This window comes from Montipora capricornis, chromosome 3, assembly GCF_036669925.1.
Source record: "Montipora capricornis isolate CH-2021 chromosome 3, ASM3666992v2, whole genome shotgun sequence".
Taxonomy (NCBI): Eukaryota; Metazoa; Cnidaria; class Anthozoa; order Scleractinia; family Acroporidae; genus Montipora; species Montipora capricornis.
In genome coordinates, this window is record NC_090885.1 from 66,453,624 (window position 1) to 66,473,059 (window position 19,436).

At 38.9% G+C, this 19,436-nt stretch overlaps 1 protein-coding gene across 1 annotated transcript; it reads left to right on the forward strand.

Moving 5' to 3' along the window:
- Positions 1–662: 662 nt before the first annotated feature.
- On the forward strand, positions 663–17,045 carry LOC138043796 (high mobility group protein 20A-like). Its single transcript, XM_068890251.1, has 10 exons — positions 663–854; positions 5,920–5,993; positions 8,083–8,324; positions 8,912–8,994; positions 9,364–9,487; positions 10,716–10,845; positions 11,756–11,808; positions 15,180–15,471; positions 15,795–15,886; positions 16,325–17,045. The coding sequence occupies exons 1-10, from the start codon at positions 694–696 to the stop codon at positions 16,442–16,444; spliced, it is 1,371 nt and encodes a 456-aa protein (XP_068746352.1). The 5' UTR covers positions 663–693; the 3' UTR covers positions 16,445–17,045.
- The last annotated feature ends 2,391 nt before the right edge of the window (positions 17,046–19,436 follow it).

A 19,436-nucleotide genomic window follows, 5' to 3' on the forward strand; every position in this document is an offset into this window, starting at 1 on the left:
TTCAACCTCATTAACACTGTTTGAGCAGTAAATTTAACTCGAACTCTTTTGCATGGAGACAAAGCCTAAGCGCAAACAAAAAGACGCGTTTCTAAGAAGGAAAGATTAATAACAGTGCCAACTATTTACACCGGTGGATAATACCTGCGTCCCAATTGGGTGAAATGAGTAACTTTAGTCCCAAATTGTTTAAACAGTCCATTTAGAGTATAAAGAACACAAAAGAATGACAATCAGTGGCTCGGTAGGATCAAGGAAAGATTGTGTCATTTACTTTACTGATTCGGCGTATTATGATCGGGCAGTTTCATAGTTAAATGAGATTATCAAGGAAAAAGGGAGCCGAGAAAGGCCAAGATTTTCATCAGTGAGCAAAGAGGACATGGATTCTCGTCGATGACAAAAATGGAACATTAATACAAAACGATTTATCGAAGTCCTTTGAAAATTATCAACTCTCTGTCCGTTTGCTTTTCACAGTGCCAAAACTAATTTACTTTGAGCTAAGATCGTAGCATTTTGTTTCTTAGCTTGTTTCTTTCTCTTAAGGGTGGTTGACGTCCGCGAAAAGGGAGACTGCTGTCTCCGTCTGAGACTATTTTTTTTTAATTTATTCATTCCTATTCCTGGTGATTCATACATGAACGTTGAACCTTACCGCTGTGTGGGGATGACTGCAGGAACTGTTTAAAAATGGAGTCCGTGAACTCTCCAGTGACTGATCTTAGTTTTATTCCTGCATTTACTTCAAACCAGGAATCTGACAACGATAAAAATAGTTTCGAAACATCCGTGTCCTCAGTCAATTGTTTTGGGGAAGTTGTCGTTTCTCAAAGTTATTCTGACATTTCAAGGTAAGTGTTTCAATCAGTCGTTATCCAGCTCGAGTTGGAACTGGCCGAGGTCAAATTGCTAGCTGTAAACTTTAACTTATAAAATAACTATTGAGGCTTATTTTGAATGTTAATCCCCAAAGTCATTTGCATTTATCGAGGTTACTCCATGTCGACAAAATTTAAAACGAGCTTGTCAACTTGAAATACAGTACCGCTCGAAACTATTAGTGCATTTGCATGCAGTAATACCTCATCTTTGCCAATAGTGTTTACCGCGAAATCACCTAGGTTGGACGAAAACCGCAACCGAGGCAAAGACGAAAGCAACCGAATGCCGCGGCCGACTTAATTGCGGTAATGTGCCGCAAGAAAACAATGGTACTTTGCAAAGCATTGTTTAATATTATCACACCTAGCTCCCCAAGGTAAAGAATGAATATCCAAGCTGTTTTTCACAGCACCGACGCAACGCAACGCACTGTTAAATATGTTCATCTCATTTGTGCCGTGATAGCTGAGAACAGAGAATGTTGATAACCTTTCATGATGCCTAATTCTTACATCTTTATGTTTAATAACTTGTAAGTTTTCCGCTATCATGATGAACAGTTCTTCGAAAGGGGTAAAAGGACATTTCTTTTAAAAAACTGTGTGGATTATGCGTAACTTAAGTCGCCGCCAGTGCAACTGGTCCGACAGGAAATATGTATATTTAGAATAAAAAGCGCTTCAAATTTTGCGTCCGGTCCAAATAGAAATGTTTACGGGATAGTTGTTGAAAAGCTCTAACTTTCAACTAAACCTTACTACAACATGTAATTACTCAAAGATTACACCAGCGAAGAACCCTAACTGTATTCCCGAAGTTTCTTAAGCAACTCCTGACCACTCCTTGTCGTGCGTTAATTACGATCATTTCTGATTCAAAATATTAAGTGGCAGGTAATTCAGCAGTTGAGCTTGAAATTCAGAAATATTCATTCCTCTGAATTGTTATGATTAACTTAATGCTTCAACGATCACACGATAGACGAGTTCAATGAAGCCTCTGCCAATTTGGCGAGCTAAAACGTAAATAAACTAAGCTGCATGCTTCCGTCACGCAAGCGAGAGCGATAGCTTATGATATACGCTGTTCGATTCAAACTGCTTGACAAGTTTGTAACAAATGGAGAGCCACTTTACTCGAACGGCTGACAATTACTTGTAAAGTTAATCGTTTTCTTTCATCTTTCGGGCGATAAGATCGAAATGACTAGACGAGCCGCGTCACCGTTAAGACAAATTTTCCCAAACGCGTGTAAATTTCTTGATAGAATTTCTGCTGATCTTTATAACATCTGTATTAAACAGATTTCGAACAACTTTTAGAAATCTTGTTGTTTGCTGGAAAAAGAAAAACAATCAACGCTTTACGAATGCGACTTTATTATAATCGAATGTGCCAAACTTCGCAGATTGTAAATACGGCAAATACGCATACTAATTATCGCTGCGATTGATCCGCAAAAATATGCAGATTTCTTTAGCATACTGCGTCCTATCTTAACCGCGGTGTAAATCAACCGGAAAAAATCTAGGTAAAACCTCGGCTTTCGGTTACCGTAGACGAGGTTTTACCTCGGTCAAACTGGGGATTGAACCTGCGGTTTCACCTAGTCAGAACCGCGGCAAATGCACAAATAGTTTCGAGCGGTACTGTAGTTTGATTAAAGCATGATTTTTTCAATGTACTGTACATATGTAAGCATTCCTATCGATCTCCAGGGAAATTTGACCCTTTGAGAAAATCTAATGAGAAGTGGGTGTTACGAAAACAAGTCCAATGGAAAGTAAGACCTAAGACCCCCTGGGTCGAAAACGAATGACAAGGGCGGTTTGGAGCTGTGAGTAGGCATGGAATTTGTCTCATATGGTTTAGGGGCCGACATATCTCTTGCACCGCGCACCAGTGGCTCAGTTGGTTGAGCACCGGGCTGCCATGCGGGAGGTTGTCAGTTCGACTCCGGCCGGACCAACACTCAGGGTCTTCAAATAACTGAGGAGAAAGTGCTGTCTTTGTACTTACATCCGCAAATGGTTAGACTTTCAAGTCTTGTCGGATAAGGACTATAAGCCGGAGGTCCCGTCTCACAAATAACTTCCATGTTCATTAGTTCCCTGTGGGACTCCCTGTGGGACGTTAAAGAAGCCACACACTATTCGAGAAGAGTAGGGGATGAAGTTCCCGGTGTTGTGGCTGTCCTCTGTGTGTATATGGGTGGGTAGGTATAGCAGGTCCACATCAGCTGAATAGCTGCCAAAACTTCAACCTGCTTAAACAAATAAAATAATAACAAACAAACGAAGACCGGCTCTTAGCTTTCGTAGTACGAAAACTAACCACCGCTTCCAGAATGGTTAGTTTCACCTCTTCTGTAGACTGCAAGCAGTCACTCAGTGTTCTCACCAGGCCGCGCCATTGCGGGATTCCCGCAGTTTCAAAACAAGTGACGCACTAAGATGATATAAAAGGGCCATCAGGGCGCAAAGAAGAAAAACAGAAGCTAAAAAAAATTCTTAACTGATGCAAAAAGAAAATCTAATGTCTAAAAATCAGTCATACTCGAGGCTCGATCGAGCGATCAATGATTCCTATAACAGGCATTATGATTAGCTGGGCGTGTGAACACATAAGCCAATGAGCGGCGTTGTTGCATTTGAGAATACACGTGCTTGAATTGTCCGCCATATTTGTTTATGAATATTTCATTTGTGCGTTAATTTATGGAAAACAGAAAAAAAACAAGGAAGTTTGGATTCGTTTTTCTGTAGTAAAGCGAAGCAGCCAAAATTGCAGTTAAATGAAGAACCTGATAACGTCAAACAAACAGGAACACCAGTAGAAGCCGAGAAACTGACGCAAAGAAGGTTCCAGCAATCGTGGAAAACAAAATACGTATGGCTTAAATATGACAAGGCTTCATTTTTGGAGCTTGGACACTCACACATCAAAATTTAACAACTTAAATTGTTTTGTATTCATTTTATTCACATATTGACATTCTACAGCAATTATATATGTATATAAAGTAAAGTACAGTGTGTTATTAAAATTACTTTCAGTAATGATGAGACTGTGGTCAAAGATAACGTTGTTAAGCTGTCTACCAATACCATCTACCAATACATTTGAATTCCATAACGACCCAGTCTATCTCTCAAATGACCGACTTTTTTTGTCTTAATGGGCCCCTCGACCCCAAGATGCAAAATCCTGGTGAGAACACTGGTCACTTTCTTTTCCTAACTTCTGTAACGCGCGGTAGATAGAGCGTAGCGCGCGATTGATCGAGCGAACAAGGAAGCCGCAACCCGAGAGAAACGCTTTTCGCTTTTGTAATTTGCATAATTTTGTCGGTGCTTTTGCTCGCGTGATGTGAGGAAAAAAGGAGGACTGCTCGCAGTCTACTGTACCTCTTCTGCGCTGTGTGACTTCTTACCTGTTGTACTCTTGTTTGACATAGAAGGCAATAAATAACTTATTTGACCGTAACCCTTTGTTTCAAACCAGATGAAACTGGTTTATGTCCGATTTTTGAAGTGTTTGATTACATTCGATTGAGTTCAATTACGTTTGATTTTTGACGTGTTAATGATTACCAAACATTCGATTGTGTTCGATTGGTAAAATTTTTGGGTGAGTTCGATTAAGTTTGATTGCCAAACCCAATCGAACTCAATTGAGTGATTGACTTTGATTGGTTTTGATTACCAAACATTCGATTGACTTACACCTGGACAACACCATGACATGCTTGAATGTTGTCTGACAGAAAAAAAAACCAGTGACATTCGTCAATGCTTGCTTATTGGCGTGGAAACTAAAGATAGGGTCTTTCGAATAACAAGGAACTCAGTCTGTTTAACCCTTTGGTTGTAACCACAAAAAAGGGATGCACAAGTTATTTTGTTAGTACGCATTTTTTATTCTACACTGTACTTCCAGTATCAAAACAAGTCCACAATTTAGCTGTAGGTCATGCAAACAATAGTCAATCTTATTATTACATGTAGGTCTGATAGGGGGCTGAAATAGTTTTACATGTAGGGTATTAGTGATTAACAATGAGGATATGAAATATCAGCTGTCAGGGGTTGGGGGTACATCCCTTTATTCTGGTGCATTGACGCTTTATTTATAAGAAACATTGAAATCAGTGTAAACAGACACAAAGCATGTCATAACAGAAACAATAACCCAACTTTAATATTTTCGTTATAAATTAAAAACTAGAAAATCCCCTGCCACTCCCCTACCCCAGCCTATAGACAGTACTTGATATCCCCACTGAAATAGGCTAAGTAAGTGTGTGAGTGAAGTAAATCGGGAGAAACTTACAGAAAATCACTTCTTTCCTACAGTACATGTAAAACTACATGCACAGTTTCTGTCTAACACCAAACTCATCCATGAGGATAATAGTAGAACGCTAATAACAAATGATATTTACCCAGGTGCATCCAATTGATTTGGAATTTAGAAATGTTGGTTTTTGGGGAGAGGGAAAAGCTTGAGAACCCGGAGAAAGAGTAAAGAACCAACAACAAACTTAACCCACATATGGCCACGAGTCAGGAATCAAACCCGGGCCACATTGGTGTAAGGCGTCAGTTCAATCACCACCAAAACATCTCTGCTCCCCTTACGAACCCCTTAGCAGCCAAGGGGTTAGTTGTGTAACATGATTGTTAATTTTTAGTCAGACATACTGGCAGATTGAAGTTACGGTATGTTTGAAGTGCAAGGTGTCCCCATTAATTAACCCTTTGAAGCCCAAACCAGCCTAAACCGGCCAGACTGTTTGAGATTTGGGTAGAATTTGAAAAAATAATCAAAAGAAAGCATTTTTATGGTTATGGATTGTACTCTTTTATACAGGCCATAATCTGCATGGAATTGGATTTTTTGACTAATTTCGGGGCTTTCTCTTAAGATGGCCAAAATAATGACTTCATATATTATGAATGTCAAAAAATAGCCAAAACCAGCTTAAAGAAACAAATAGTTACTAAGCTGTGTTTTCTTGTTATGTATCTGTAGGAATGAGGTTACACTCGGAGCCAGTGGAGGTCCAACATTTACGGTCAACTCAAGTGATGCTCTCACATGCACAGGTACAAACAATCGCCAATTTTTCGTCTTTTTGTGTTTTGCGATAACTTCATTAATTTTGGAGATTAGGTGAAGTGAAAATGGAAACGAGACTTGGAATGACCAAGTAGTGAGCAGGGCAATTGGAATTTTTTATCCAGGGCTCATCAGTGGGTAAAAAGTGAAAAGCCGCGAGGGGGAGTGGTCATATACATGTAGAGGATATTACATGGCCGTGCGGGGATACAAATTTTATCTTCGAGTGCTGCAAGGATCTCTCACTCGTTCGCTTTGCTCACTCGTGAGAGATACTTTCAGCACGAGAAAATAAAATTCGTATCCCCAAGCGGCCATGTAATGTTCTGTTTATTATAATAGATATTGATGAAATGTCTCGATTTAAAACAACTTGTTTTATTCATTTTCGAAATGATGAAAAAGTGTTCACCAATCACTAAAACACGCATGTTGTGTAACATGAAACAAGATATGAAAGTTAATGAAAAAGAAATCATGATAATGTAAAATTTGCAATAAAAATGTTAATGTAGTAGAGAAGTATTATATTAAAGCACAAAAGTATCGTACAATGAAGAGGAAGCTCGCGTTGTATTGGCTAATCGTGTTCGTTGCCATGACGACAGCTATATCCTCACATGTGAAAGATAAAAATGATACGTTCACTGCGTGCGGTGAAGATATGATTTTTTAGTAACAGGAGAAATCCTGGCAAGATAAGGATTTAGAATCTATGAGTACAATAGCTTGTAAACCAATTTGATCAGAACTGCTCATATCTTTTGTTTAAGGATTTAGAATCTGAGTACAATAGCTTGTAAACAAAATTGGTCAGAACTGCTCATATCTTTTGTTTAAGGATTTAGAATCTATGAGTACAATAGCTTGTAAACAAAATTGGTCAGAACTGCTCATATCTTTTGTTTAAGGATTTAGAATCTATGAGTACAACAGCTTGTAAACAAAATTGGTCAGAACTGCTCATATCTTTTGTTTAAGGATTTAGAATCTATGAGTACAACAGCTTGTAAACAAAATTGGTCAGAACTGCTTATATCTTTTGTTTAAGGATTCAGAACCTATGACTACAATAGTTTGTTTACAAACAAAATTGGTCAGAACTGCTCATATCTTTTGTTTAAGGATTTAGAATCTATGAGTACAATAGCTTGTAAACAAAATTGGTCAGAACTGCTTATATCTTTTGTTTAAGGATTCAGAACCTATGAGTACAATAGCTTGTAAACAAAATTGTTCAGAACTGCTCATATCTTTTGTTTAAGGATTTAGAATCTATGAGTACAACAGCTTGTAAACAAAATTGGTCAGAACTGCTCATACGTATCTTTTGTTTAAGGATTTAGAATCTATGAGTACAATAGCTTGTAAACAAAATTGGTCAGAACTGCTCATATCTTTTGTTTAAGGATTTAGAATCTAGGAGTACAATAGCTTGTAAACAAAATTGGTCAGAACTGCTCATAATTATCTTTTGTTTAAGGATTTAGAATCTATGAGTACAATAGCTTGTAAACAAAATTGGTCAGAACTGCTCATATCTTTTGTTTAAGGATTTAGAATCTATGAGTACAATAGCTTGTAAACAAAATTGTTCAGAACTGCTCATATCTTTAATTTGTTTAAGGATTTAGAATCTATGAGTACAATAGCTTGTAAACAAAATTGGTCAGAACTGCTCATCTTTTGTTTAAGGATTTAGAATCTATAAGTACAATAGCTTGTAAACAAAATTGGTCAGAACTGCTCATCTTTTGTTTAAGGATTTAGAATCTATAAGTACAATAGCTTGTAAACAAAATTGGTCAGAACTGCTCATATCTTTTGTTTAAGGATTTAGAATCTATGAGTACAATAGCTTGTACATGTAAACAAACTTGGTCAGAACTGCTCGTATCTTTTGTTTATCCCCTTAATTCCCTTTAACTCTTTTGACCTACAATGTATTATCTCATTAATATTTTATAACTATATATGGGTACTAGCTCTAACAATAATTATTACCCCTGAAGGGGCCATCACTTTATCAAAATGGCATGGCTTGTATTGGCGAACAAGGTTTAATTTTTTAAACAGATGGAGTGCTCAACAATTCAGCGGCTGTGGTGACAGTTCCTGAAAGCCAGTTGTTTACTATCCAACCTAACCAAGTTAATGTCATGCAACATGAGGCAGACAATGATGAGAACATGACAGGTGGGGCAGCAAATGTTGACGATGTCCACGTTGAGCTGTCAATCAATGTCAATGTGGTTCCTAGCGCTGGTGTGGTTCTCACTGATGGTGTACCTAGTACTTCTACTCCCACTGATTCCAAGGCAAGTATGTAGAAAAAAATAGCTTGCACTGTACATGTACAATTATGCACAGAGCCATTAAAATAAATACCGTGCTGTCAGTTTTCTCTATTGTTATTTGAGTATAAATACACAGGTGATTATACAAAATCACGGATTATACAAAATCTCGGATTATCAACCGATAATCACCTCGACGGACAAAATGGCTGCCAGTAGTCATTTTACCACTGTAAGTGAAGATGATTTCGGGTGGAAATGTTTTTTTTTTTCCCTCTTTTTTGAATTAATCACCTGTGTATTTATACTAATTAAAAACAATTATTCGCCTCAGGCTCAGTGATTATCAGTGAATATTCACCGATAATCACTTCGCCTTCGGCAAATAATAAAAAATTATTGTTATCATCACTACAACATCATTGACATCGTTTTTCAGTGTCTGTGTCTTCATTGTCACCATTGTCATCGTCATTGGCAAAATTGTAACTCGTGCACCAGAGACAGGATCAAAATGTATAATCCCAATGTATGCAAACTAGCAGTGTTTCTACTAAAGGAGGTGTCCCATATTATTTTTAGTTTTGAATTCTCATCTTTTATGACAGAAACGGAAAGGTGGTTGGCCAAAAGGCAAAAAGCGGAAAAAAGAGTTTGCAGATTTGAACAAACCCAAAGCCCCAATTACAGGGTAAGTTGTTGTTGTTGTTGTTGTTGTTTTCTACTGTATGTGGTTTTATGGACAAGAAAGTATGCTGCTCTGTAATTAACATAAGTCTCTCCGGTCATCTCCTTGTCAGAAACTCTGCCACTGAACTATTGAAGGCCAGGGAATGTGATACTGTACATGTAGGTACATTGAGGTCGGCTTAGGGCGACATCTGGTCTACTAGACGTTAAACAGGGGCCTTCTTTACAATGGGGATGGCGGATGTTCAACTCCTCTTTGGAGAGATAATAGTTCCAGTGGTGATTGCAGAAGTAATACATTTACTTCACCACCGACACTAGCCTGATTTGTGCTCAGTACAATTTTGTGAATGACATGTGTGTTCTCTAGATATGTGAGATTCATTAATAGTCGGCGAGCCGAAGTGAAGCAGCAACATCCACATTTGACATTTCCTGAAATTACAAAGTTGCTGGGATTAGAATGGAGTAACCTACTACAAGAAGAAAAACAGGTCAGTCTGCAATTGTGTCTCACTATGTTTTTGTCGTTTTTCTTAAAATAATGTTCATGCGCTTTAAGTCCACGAGATACACCTGCAGTGCAGTTTTGTGGGCAGCTTAAAAATTTTACAAGACAGTGTTTGTTGTGTTTACTATAGTCACTATGCTGGCGTTTCGAGCCAAATTTTTGCACTGTCTTTTTCCTAAAATAATGTACATGTACAGTCACGTAGTAGTTATCTCAATTCTGCTTATTAATCGCTTTTGTGTAAATATAATATTTACATTGTTTATAGCATAGCTGCGTGAGTGCTGTGCTTTTGTGTGTGTGTTGCGTTCTGCTTGTTTCAGAAACCTTTATCTTATTATGCAGTGTACTTACTTAAATGATACGAAAAATTACTTTATTGACTGCCCGCCTTCTCGAGCTCCTATGGTCATTCCAGGCAGCCAATACTCTGTTTGATTTTAATTAATTTTCGTGCTTTCTTTGCAAATATTTGTGTGATATGATTACGAATAATTTAATTTGGGATTATTGTAAATTAGCGTAAATTGCTATTTTGCTGGCACGTATACATCTGAGGCCTGGTTAGCCGTGTTTGGTGTGAGTGGTTTTGTGAGCGTTAGCAGGCTTAGTCATTTTACAATCATCGTTCACCACGTGCAGAAGTCCAGTTTCGTTTATTGTTGTATTGCACTGAAGAAATTGATTTATGCCTTCGTTAGGCTATATACATGATTGTATGATAGCGTTCTTTTACATAGTAATTTTTTTTTTTTAATGAGAATACCCAAGAACCCCAAGGGTCGCACCACTGTCATGGTCAGGAGTACACGTTCCCCGGTTTTTTCCACCTGCTAGTGTCTAGGGGTTTTACGTGTCCGGCTCTGGTGCATTGCTCTTCTCTTTATAACAGAGTTGATGTAAAAATGTTTTTGTACATAATTATTCCAATGCTAAAGACATGACACGGTAGCTTGGGGAAAATACATATGTAAGGTGGTTGTGGTTGTGGTTGTGGTTGCGGTTGCGGTCGTTGTCGTTGTTGTTGTTGTTGTTGTTGTTGTTGTTACCTTTATCAGTTCATTTGATAATACCAAAATTTTCATGTTTCACCTGTCACCAACGTAACAATCATTATAGTTTCTGCAGAAACTAACCCTTCCTTCAACAAAAAATGTACATTATCGGTTATTGCATCTTCTGAATGTGTTTTTTTTTTTTGGAAAACAAAGAAATACTTGGATGAAGCCGAAGAAGACAAGAAGCGTTACATCGAAGAACTTAAAATCTACCAGCAGTCAGAGCAGTACCAGGCGTTTGTAAAGCGGCAGAGTGCCAGAATTATGAAGGGCGGCATTGTCGGTGAGGCACGCCTTTCACTGTGCGCATTTGTTTCACCCTTTGAAACTAACATTTTTTACTTCAGTTCAGTGTTCCCTTAAATTTTGGGGACGATTGATTAAAGCGAACTTCCACTCCAACGAAAAAGTAATTTAATTTTATACCGCCAGAAAGAACGAATGTTATCGATCAAATTTCCTTAGCAGTCTTCTTTCCACTTTTTTTTTGTTCTTGATGTTTTGTTTGTCACTTAGAATACCCACTCATTCTTTAGTAGTTGAAATTTGTTGCATGCAGGACTTCTAATTTCCAGTTTACACCTGAAATGATCAATGAACTACTGTACTCATTCTCGCACTATTAGATCTCGAAGTCTCTGTTAATAGGCTGTGCATGTATTGCTTACGTTAGCTTCTTAGTGTCAAGTGAAGTCTTCATGTAGGTAGTTCCAGTCCTTTGTTGGTGCTAACGGCCATTTGGCTGTTTGTTCCCACAGAGAACTGGAACGATTCAGGATTCACTAGGAACTAGGCAACTGAAGCACGCGATGTTTTAGAGACGCAGATGGAAACCGGAAGTGAACATATTTCCCTTTTAAATTGTCATCACACAACCACATTTATATTCCTAAGTATCTTTTCTCTATTAGAGATAATTAGATCAAAAATCTGTAACACACTACTGTTCTGGCATGCTTAATGTTCAATTCCGGTTGCCGTTTGCATCTCAAAAACGTTGTGTGTTTGAGCTCCCTAATTACATGTAATATTAGCGCAGTAGTCAAGCAAGAACAGCGCAATGTTCGCAGCGCTGCACTTACACGTCGCTGAAGAGTGTCAAGTTTAAAATGCCACCCTGTGTAAATTTTTTTCTGTGTAATTTTCGTAATCGGTTTTATTTACATTTTATTTTCCATATTCACCTCTTTCAGGAGTGGATGCACCAAAAGAAGTGCCCTCAAATTTGCTTTTGGGTGAACAAATGGTGAGATCAAAATGTGTATGGGATCTACATATTTGTACATGTAAACTGTAACGTTTTTATTTAATACTCCCTAACACGGTTACTCTACCTCTGGGATTTCGGAGTCTCGAAGAAGCTGGGCCATTAATAGAGAATTTCAGTAAAAACGCCGGCAACAGCAATGACAACGCTGCAAAACAATATTAAGGAGCTTAATCAACGACAACGGCGACGGCAACGAAAACTTCATTTCAAAATACAAATTCGCGTTATTTTAATCGCTTCGTGACTATTTCAACCTTTTTAATATGTCAAGGGTGTGGCTCCTTAATAATAGGGAGCTTAAGCACGCGCGTTTTTGAGACGCGGACGACAACCGGAAGTGACCTGTTTTCTCTTTTAACTTCTCTTCACACAGCTACATTTACATTATCAAGTATCTTTACCCCATTAGAGATGATAAGCATAAAAATCTGGGAGACAACGCTGTCCTGGCACGCGAAATGTTCTCTTCCGGTTGCCGTCCGCCTCTCAAAAACGCGCGTGCTTAAGCTCCCTAATGACACTGGCCGGAACGGCGCTTAATTTAGGGCAATCTCGACTCCGGAGCTCTTCTCTTGACTGAGGGAGAGAAGAGCTCTGGGGAACCCTGAAACAAAGAGTCTCCTCATTGGTTTTCGTGAAGAACAATCAAAAGTGTCTCCAATTGGTACATTCATGTTAGCGCGAGAAGTGAGTAAGCGCAGTGAGGTTCAAATAGCCAATTTTTGCCTATAAGAACCCTACGGCACATGTTCTCCTACATAGAGTTTCCCCGAGCCATGGGTCGACCCGAGGCTCTGGTGACGAGAATGAATTTGGGGAAGAAAATGAAAAATTTATCCTCAAGTGCTGACGTTCTTCATAACACCTTAAACTTGGCTATTTTACGTTGTTTTGCTGACGACGGCCAGAATTGCACGCAGCTACAACAATTACAAATTTCACAAAATTGTGCAACCTTTAAGGACGGTGCCTACTATTGTTCTTGCGCATACGTTCTGCGCATCTCGAGATACTCAGATTTCCTATCGGTGATGCATAGTAATACAGGGTTATTTGTGCGCGGTTTAAAATTATGCAGAGAAAGTAGATCTTAGTAAGTACTATTGGTATCCAAAAAGAAAATTCGGGGTAACCATGCATTTTTCAGAGATAATTAAGCTTCAATTTTGAGAAAGAACGCTATACATTGCTTTGCATTTTAAAGCTTTTTACAAATATTGTTCATGAATTATCTTTGAAAAATGCGTGGCTACCCCGACATTTCTTTTTGGATTTCAATAACACTTGTTAAGATCTACGTTTCCCGCATAATCATAAACCGGGGCAAAAATACCTTTGAATTAGTAGGCATCGTCGTTAAGCAATTTTAACAAAAACTGCAAAATATACAAAAATTGTTTGCTGTGACACCAAAATTGCATATTTTTGGGGTTTTTGTTGAATTTTGCAGTTTTGGTGAAATTTGTTGTTTTTGCTGCTCTTGCATTGATCTCCTTGTGCGTGTTACAAAGTTGCAAAATTTTGCAATTTTTGTTACACGGCAAGGCACAAGGAGATCAATGCAAGATCAACAAAAACAACAAATTTTCACAAAAACTAGAAATTTAACGAAAATTACAAAATTTGCAAAATTGTGCGATTTGATTGTTACACAACTAGGCACAAGGAGATCAATCCAAGAGTAACAAAAACAACAAATTTCACAAGAAGTGCAAATCTTACAAAAATTATACGCAGGTCAGAGTTAGATCAACCCATTCGAAATATCATGCAAGGCTGTATCAGTGATCGAGGTGTGTCCTTTGTCGAAATCGAGACTTCGAGAATGGTGTTGTGTGCTATCTCAATATTGCTTGGCTTGTATGATGTAGTAAACGTTCATGGCCATACCTGCTGGTATCACTCAGGAAAGTCTCCTTATTTTTTTTTGTGAGTTGGGCTTTGTAGACTAGATGCTTTTGAGAAACATGTGGAATGGAAAAAAATCGTTTATCATGGATGTATCAGTGATCGAGGTGTGTCCTTTGTCGAAATCGAGACTTCGAGAATGGTGTTGTGCGCTATCTCAATATTGCTTGGCTTGTATGATTTAGTAAACGTTCATGGCCATACCTGCTAGTATCACTCAGGAAAGTCTCCTTATTTTTTTTTGTGAGTTGGGCTTTGTAGACTAGATGCTTTTGAGAAACATGTGGAATGGAAAAAAATCGTTTATCATGGATGCTTTTCCTAATTCTTTGAACTGAATAGTATACATGCATTGATACATTCGTATTGTCATTTGGCATTTAAAAGACGATGGTTAAAGGTACTCGATGTAAATTCTTTTATTTGTTTGTCAATCATTTAAGTCTTACATGTAAGGTGTGCATGTGTTTACGGAAGAAGTATGAAAAGGTTGTGCTCACGTGTTACTGTGTGTTTTCAATGTAAGGAAATTCTCGTACCCATGCGTGAAATGAGAATAAGCGGTGATCAAAATCTGTTTATGACTACAATTAAACCTCGATTTGACGAAGTGCCAAGGGACGGTGGGAGTTCGTTATATGGAGATTTTCTTACATCGAAAAACCTCATTAAAAAGAATTTTTAGAACAACAACAGAAATGTTCGTTATATCGATATGGGTAATGTTTTTTGTAACAGTGTCGTTGCTCTATACTATAGAACAAGAAAAGATAATGCGTAGCATTTTAACTGAAATTATGTACAATCGGTTTCGGATTGTGAACTACTGTTTCCTTTGCGATGTCATAGATTTATATATAAAAATTGCTGTTAAGTGTCTTGCCCAAGAACACAACTTAATGTCCCCGGTCAGGACCCGACCCCGGACCAATCGATCCGGAGTCAAGCGCGGTGGCCTCCCACCAACCAATCAGAAGTGAAACCAAAACCAATTGTGGCTCGCGCCTGCACATTTTCTCGCGCTTTGTGTCGGCAACGTGAAATTACTTCGAGTTTTGATTGGTTAACTGTATTGTATCCGTCCTTTTTGATTAGCCAAAGCAATTTCTTTGGTTTTGGTTTTCCGACACTTGATTGAAACTCGCTCTATAGCTACTGTATAACCTCGATCCGCTTCTAACCGCTCTTTGGTAGTAGCCAGCTCGAAAGGTTGGCCTCTTTGGCTGCTACACACTTCTCCTTTGTTATGTTTAATTCGGCCCCCGTATATTGTTGTTGTATTGCAATTGAATAAGTGTGAATATAATGAACTTAGACTTGAACATTTTAATACTTCAATATACAGTCAATACAGATTTGAACCAGACATGTGATAGTTTGCTGGACGATGGCTGTGTAGTTATTTCCAATTAGACTCATGTGTGTTTGTGACTTGTTAGGTAGACGATACGAACGACTTGTTTTGCCGAGTATGCAACCAGTTCTTCAGCTCACTGCACAATAAAAAGGAACACCTCTTTGGAAAACAGCATCTTCTCATGTTAACCGGAGAGTTCGAACGCGAAGCAGAACAAAATGCCAGCGGCTCTGAGAAAATCCTCAACGACACACCCGACCTGGCAGTTGCTGATTCAGGGCATGTGGATCGTAACACTTCTCTGCTGGCTAACCCAACTGAAGCGATCGTTTCCATCGCACAATTCACCGAGAAGTTCTTGGAACAAAACTTAAGTGAGTATGTTACGAACAGCTTGAGCTTCCTTACTCTGAACTTGATCAATCGTCGGCCCCCGTATACTGTAGTAGATCCAGCTGGGGTTAGACGTGAACCGATAGATTACAGAAGAATTCTCTTGATTAATCTTACTTGTTCAAAGAATTGAACACGCGTTCGGTTTAAAATTCAGAGAGAGTCTTATTCTGAAGCTGTGTTCTGTTCAGCTTATCGAAACGTCCGCCAGAAACAACAATCTCTCCGACCCCTTTGCTAACCCAAATTCCATCGACGCTTCTGCAATCTTGTGAAGCCAATGCATTCATTGTCTTTTTAACAGATCGCGAGCTGGAACTTAGAGAACTGAGAAAGATAGTTCTTTTGTCTCAGGCCGAGAATATCTCCCTTAATAAAGAAATGGAAGAACTTAAGGTACTATACATGCATTCATTGTTTCGTGGGCTAAGACATGTTTGTTATTGTTGTTGTTGTTGTTGTTATTGTTGTTTTGTGACTGTGTGTGTTTCCTCTACTTTAATTGAGCGTTGCATAAATTAGAAGACTGGGAATCACATGAACGGGGGAGGGGCGCTGGGCAGCAAAACGCACGGCCATGCATGGGTCAGTATCTCCTTTAAGCCGGCCACTCCCTGCCCACGTGGCTACTAGTTACGGCTTTAATTGTCTTCCAAAGAGAGAGCCAAAGACCAAAAAAAGCCGCCTGCCGCCCTTCCCCCCCCCTCGCTATCTCCAAAAAGTCAGTGTGAGGCGATCGATTCGTCCTTGATTAATGTAATGCTTAAAAAGCAAGGAAATAGATCTCACTTTTTTTTTTTAACGTCATTTTGAATCGTTAAATATCTTGTTTAGGATTTGCTACAAAAAGTGGAGGATGACTTGGGTTCTGTAAAAGCTTACGGTGCTTCACTCACGGCCCAGCTGAACAGCTTGCGAATGGTACCAACCTTGTTTGGGGTGATAAACTTCTAGATCAACATTACATTGGTACTTTTTCCGTGGGACGTTTCATGCTTCTATGTTTAACTACTAAAGAAGTTTATCACGTAGTCAAGCATTCGCACCCTGCGGGAGTGTCAATGAGCAGTTAAACGTGCCACAATGTGAACCAATTCCCGAAGATTACTGTTGTCTTGTAATATCACTTTTGGAAGAAGATTGGTTAAGTCAGGAGAAACTGCTTGGATCGTGATTCAAGGTTCCACGAGACTGACAAGGCAAAGCTGATCTCAATATGGCTTCCGATGCAATGGAAATGAGAATAGGCACTGCTGTATTTGTGACGACAGCCTTGAACAGTTCTGGTAAGAGGATAGGATGGGACATCTTACATTCGTATATCATTAAGTTACCATCATTTTCAAATGTTAAAAAAAGCATCAAATTGTATTGAAACTGCGGGATTAGCTGTTACCTAGGATTCAGTAAATCAGTGAGAAAGCTATAGAGTTTCAGGGTTAAAGTGTGAAAGATAGAGTATGGGCAGAAGTGATCACATTTGATTTCCATAGAGAAGGTATTTTTACACTTTCCCAAAAGTGTTCAAGAATAAAGACTCGAATTTCATTTTTCAGTGGATTTAAGAACCCATTATTTGCGCTGCGGCGATTTACCGCTGACGTCATGTTACGTTTCCCTCTTCCTGATGTGTTTTTCTTAAATATGGCGATCGGAGATTAGCCGGCAAGCGAGAGGACGCTTTTCAGATTTCATGATGTAGTTTCGTATGATTTGTTTTTCTGTTTTGTCGATACCTGAGTATGAAATTCAAATTTTGCGTGAAGATAGATGCATGCCGTAGAATGGGGTGCCCAAGCATTGCAAACATTCTTACGGCTATGGTATGTAATCCAATATCGCCGTACACCGTCTTTCTCATCAGCGGTATAAAGAAGCTCCGTTGGCCGGCGAGACTCGTTAAGCAAGCCTTTAAATCAACATGTAATTAATTGTCTTCAAGTCTTAAAATGTAAGTACCTTTAAACGTTGCCCGTAAGTGGCGTAAAATTGCCTCATAATACCTGTTTACGTACATTTGGTGCGGTGGAATTCCTTTCATTGTGGAGGGTTTTGGTGGTGTGTTTTATAAAAGTAAGCATCCTAAAAAACATGACGATTATTCCATAGTTGAACAATATTGAAAAGAAAAAACAATAATGCCGGTAGTTTGCCCAAAGGATTCGATTCATGAGTGCACCTGAGGTGAATAACTTCACGATCACTTCGGTACGAACACAACCCTAAATAGTGGAGAACGTGAAGAGACCCCTCTCTGTGCTGGCTGAGGAACATGGATCGCTTTTGATGCCATGGAACTTTCTAGAACTATATTCAAGTGTTGATGATTTCAAAAAAAAAACGTCTGGAAGTTTTGAAAACTCCTCACGTTACGGGCCGATATTGTCACTTGTCGATGTACCCATCAGCGCTTTCCGTGTTGTTATCGCATGTGCTCCTGATGAAGACTCCAAAACGTTGTTCTGCTCAAGTGTCGATCCAAAGCGATTCAACACGGTCACTCGCAATAGTGCATGCTTCTGGCCAAGGTCATATTTCGATAAAACAATCCCAAACTTAAATTTGCATCAAAAGGGATCACAGCAGGTCGAGATCGTGCAGTCAGAAGTCTTTTATTTTGAAGACTAAACTAATCTACTATTCACAAACTCGAAAGTCGACCTGTTTTTCCCAGGGAGACCAACACGAATGCATAACGTTGCCGTTTTTATGTTAAAGTGACTTTTATTTCGATCACTAGCTGGTTCCCGATCGTTTGACCAATAAATCCCTTACGCTTAAAGTTGATGTGGACTTTTAAACAGAATATTATTGACTGAGTAAAAGCCAACTTTGTTGCGTGTTTTGTGCCTGTTGTGCTGCTTACACATCTCAATGTTTTACGGTGGCAATACTCGGTTGTATTCCCTTAAGAAGCTTAACTTCTTAAGGCTTAAACCAGCGCAAAAATGTTTCAACAAGAATACGTGCAGCGAATACTTCATTTATACTTTACATACATTAGGGAATCGAATTTTGCAAACATAAGTGAGACGCATACGTTCTTTTTCCGCAAGAGTGCTTGTGTTAAGAAGTATAGTCATCGATCGAGTTATCGATGCAATGGTCTTGATGGAAAGTATTCAGAGAGGCCGCGTTGTTTTGTGAGTGCTCTTACATCTAATAGCCAGGGGAACAATATCTCTGGGTGAGGCCCATTTCGTTCAAAAACTTGCGATTCCTAAGTCAAAATCATTCGACCGTGGTAATTTCGTGATCAAAATCGATGATTCATCGGTTGAAGTTGCCAAATCTATAGACTATACAATAGGGCGGAAACTGTTCACGCATCCGTTTGGACAACGCACAGAAGGAGTTGGTGACTTGAGATTTCAAAGAGAACAACGCACAGGATATAGCAATTTGAAGGTGAGCATCATCCTTGTAATAAAATAGTACATCATGATTGATAAACTCACTTAATTCTATGCTTTCTAAGTAAGTCTGCGCAATTGTTGGCTTATGACTTCCCTGGAACTTTCAGTGTCAACCCCCAAAATCTTGTCACTTCTTCCCTGTAAAACACATCCTGATCGTTTCTGTTCAATACTTTTCGAGACCACGAAAGACCGGTTGCATGCCATCATTCAAGATGCTTACTGTGATTTCTTGTATCGCCTGCTGTATATTCAATTTACCCCAAAGTACAATTCTCCCGTGTCGTGATGGTTGCAAGATAGTATGTGTTTCGTTTCCATATTAACAGAATCTGCAAAGGAAATTGTTCTGGTTTTTTGCGTCTTCTGCTGTGGTCTATCGTTTCACTGAGTGATTTTAGTTGTTACTAAGTAATTTCCGTTGGAAGCTGTGAAAAGGTGGCGACTGTGTCGACCGTGAAAATTATTCCACTATAGATCTGTTAGTGTATTGTCTTTTTTTGTTTTAAAGGACCCATCTTTTGCTTGAC